Source organism: Echinops telfairi, unplaced genomic scaffold (genome assembly GCF_000313985.2).
Source record: "Echinops telfairi isolate 266 unplaced genomic scaffold, ASM31398v2 ScPeMD7_3533;HRSCAF=4204_0, whole genome shotgun sequence".
In the NCBI taxonomy this organism is placed as follows: Eukaryota; Metazoa; Chordata; class Mammalia; order Afrosoricida; family Tenrecidae; genus Echinops; species Echinops telfairi.
Window position 1 is genome coordinate 25948253 of NW_022107431.1, and position 2743 is coordinate 25950995.

Genomic DNA, 2743 nt, shown 5'->3' on the forward strand with positions numbered 1-2743 from the left:
TGTGTCAAAAAGACGAATAAGGGTGCCCTTCTGGGAGGCGGAGGCCACTACCGTGCCTGGCTGGTTCAGGGACACGCAGGCTAGCTCGCTCTGATGCGCGTGGATGGCAGACGGCGCGGACGAAGTCCCAGGGTTTGCGTGCGCCAGGTCCACCAGCTGCAGACTGCCGCACCTGTGTCCCGGGAACACGAGCAGTTGTTTCTCCAGGCCGGGGCAGAGGTCACAGAGCCCCGCGGGGTTGTCCCGGGTGTCAAACTCAAAGAGCTTCCGGGGACGGTCGGGGAAGGAGTACACGTAGATGCGGCGTCGCAGCACCGTCACAATCTTGTCGTGGCGCATGCGCACCGCCAGCACCGGCTGGGGGAAGGTGAACTCCAGCACCAGCTTGTCCTTGGCGTCGCGGCCTTCTCGGGCGTCGTCCCAGATGACCACCGACATCTCCGGGAACTTGGCGCGGCCCCCGCCGCCCACCAGGGCCAGCAGATTGGAGCGGTGGAGCATCTCCACCAGGCCCGCGCCGCCTCCCTGCTCGCGGGCCAGCTGCCCCCGGGCCGTCAGCGGCTCCACGTTGTAGACGCGCACGCCCGTCGCCGTGGCGCAGCAGAAACAGCTCTGGTCTTGGTTGAAGCGCAGGCTGGTCACGCCGCGAGGCGACTGCTGCGTCATGGTCCAGGATTGTTCGCCGTGCCCCCGCGTGTCCCCGACCCCCCGGCCCTCGGCCTCCGGGCCACCGTGCCGCCCGCGGCCGGCTTACAGAGCTCTCGGGGCCCCGGCGGCCGGCTCGCGGCTCCGCTGTTTACATCAGGTTCCACTTCCGGGGAGGGTGCTGGGGACCGGAAATGAGTCATTCCGGCCGGAACTTCAAACCATCCCCCACAAGACCCTTTACAAGTGTCTATTCTATGGTTTTCTTGTGTCCAACTTCCACAAGCGTACGAGGCAGGGGAGAAGACCGTGGCTTAGGTCAGGGACACCTTAGCCCTCAAAGTCATATCCTAGCTTTTCAAGGCTCTAAAGAGGTTTTGTGGAGCAGATTGACCTAATGCACCGTGTGTGGCCTTTGATCTCTTGAATTCATTGTGCGTGTGTGGAACTTATACATGAATCAGAGGCAGTTGCGCGAACAGAACAAGGGAACAGGAATGGTGTGTGACAAAGTCGTATCCTCCCATCATTTTTACTCAATTTGAATGCTGAGCAAATAATCAGAGGAACTGGCTTATAAGAAGAATATGGCATCAGGATTGGAGGTAGGCTTAATAATAACCTGCAATATGCAGATGCCACAACCTTGCTTGCGGAAAGTGAGGAGGAATTGAAGGACCTGCTGATGAAGATCAAGGATTGCAGCCTTCAGTAAAGAAGACCCAAATCCTCACGACTGACCAACAAATAACATCATAATAAGTGGAGAAAAGGTTGAAGTTGCCGAGGATTTTTTTCTTGCTTGGATCCACAATCAACATTGATGGAAGCAGAAGTCAAGAGATCAAAAGATGAGCTGTCTCTCATACTTTGGGCATTGTATCAGAAGGTACCTGTTTTGGAGCATGACATCATTCTTGGTAAAGTAGATAAGCATTAAACATACAGAAAAGAGTCCGTCGAGGAGATGGATTGACACAATGGCTGCAATAATAGGCTCAAATATCGCAATGGGAGCATGGTGCAGGTCAGGGCAGTATTTTGTTTTATTGCACACAAATGGTGTTGCTATGAGTCAGAACTGACTCAACAGCCCTTAACGCAACCATCAGTGCAGGATGAATTCCGAACCTAATTATTTCTGAGTGAGCAGCTCAAACACGGAAAAGCAAGCACAAAAAGGTAGAGGGGGCCAAATGCCACAAGACAATTGTTAAAGCATCGAAGAATGCTTGGGTTACACAGGCTGAGATGAGGATCTTCCCCAAGTTAACACAGCGCATTCTTCTGAAGCTGGTGCCCTGAATTTGGACCTACAGCATCTTCAACTCTGAGAAAATAAGTATCTGGGATGAAAAGTCACCAAGTAGTGTTCTGTCAGAGTAAAACCCAAATTCCAAATTCATTGCTATCGAGTCGATTCCGGCTTATAGCAGCCTTACAGGACAAAGTAGAACTGCCCCTGTGGGTTCCTGAGGCTGCGAATCTTCACAGGCAGAAAGCTTCATCTTTCTCTTGTGGCGTGCCTGGTGGTTTTGAACTGCTGACACTGCATTTAGCAGTCCAATACATAAACCATTGTGCCACCAAATCAAAACAAAGCAAGGCTCCCTGCTATGGAGTGGAAGCAACCCTATAGGACAGGGTAGAACTACTCCTGTGAATTTCTGAGACTGTAACCCTTTACAGGAGTAGAAAGCACCATCTTTCTCCCAAATGGTGGCTGGTGGTTTTGAACTGCTGACCTTCCATTTATCAGCCAAACTCATAACCATTATGCCACCAGGGTTCCTTTTTATGTGACAATAGCAGTAAACTAAAGACACCCTCACCATGACTCAGTTTTCTAATCTGTGAAGTGAGACTATATTTGTATACACTGCCTTGTGCATAGAAGCAGAACCACTGAATAGCAAGTTAAGTACATTGACTTACCCAAACTAAACCATATCCACTGCCGTGGAGTTCATTACAACTCACAGCAACCCTATACAGTGAACCCACGCCACTTCGCGCTTTGACTTCCGCAGCTTCACTCTATCGCGGTTTTTGCGTAACAGCGCATGCTCTGTCATTACTGCCACTGATTGGCTCATAC

General features: G+C 51.7%; 1 protein-coding gene across 1 annotated transcript; it reads right to left on the reverse strand.

Moving 5' to 3' along the window:
- Window positions 1-3: 3 nt before the first annotated feature.
- Window positions 4-678, reverse strand: LOC101664118 (WD repeat domain phosphoinositide-interacting protein 4-like; the record flags this gene model as incomplete). The annotated part of the gene is made up of 1 exon (XM_045294583.1): window positions 4-678. A coding segment is annotated over exon 1 (663 nt), but the record flags the coding sequence as incomplete, so codon positions are not given.
- Window positions 679-2743: the final 2065 nt, after the last annotated feature.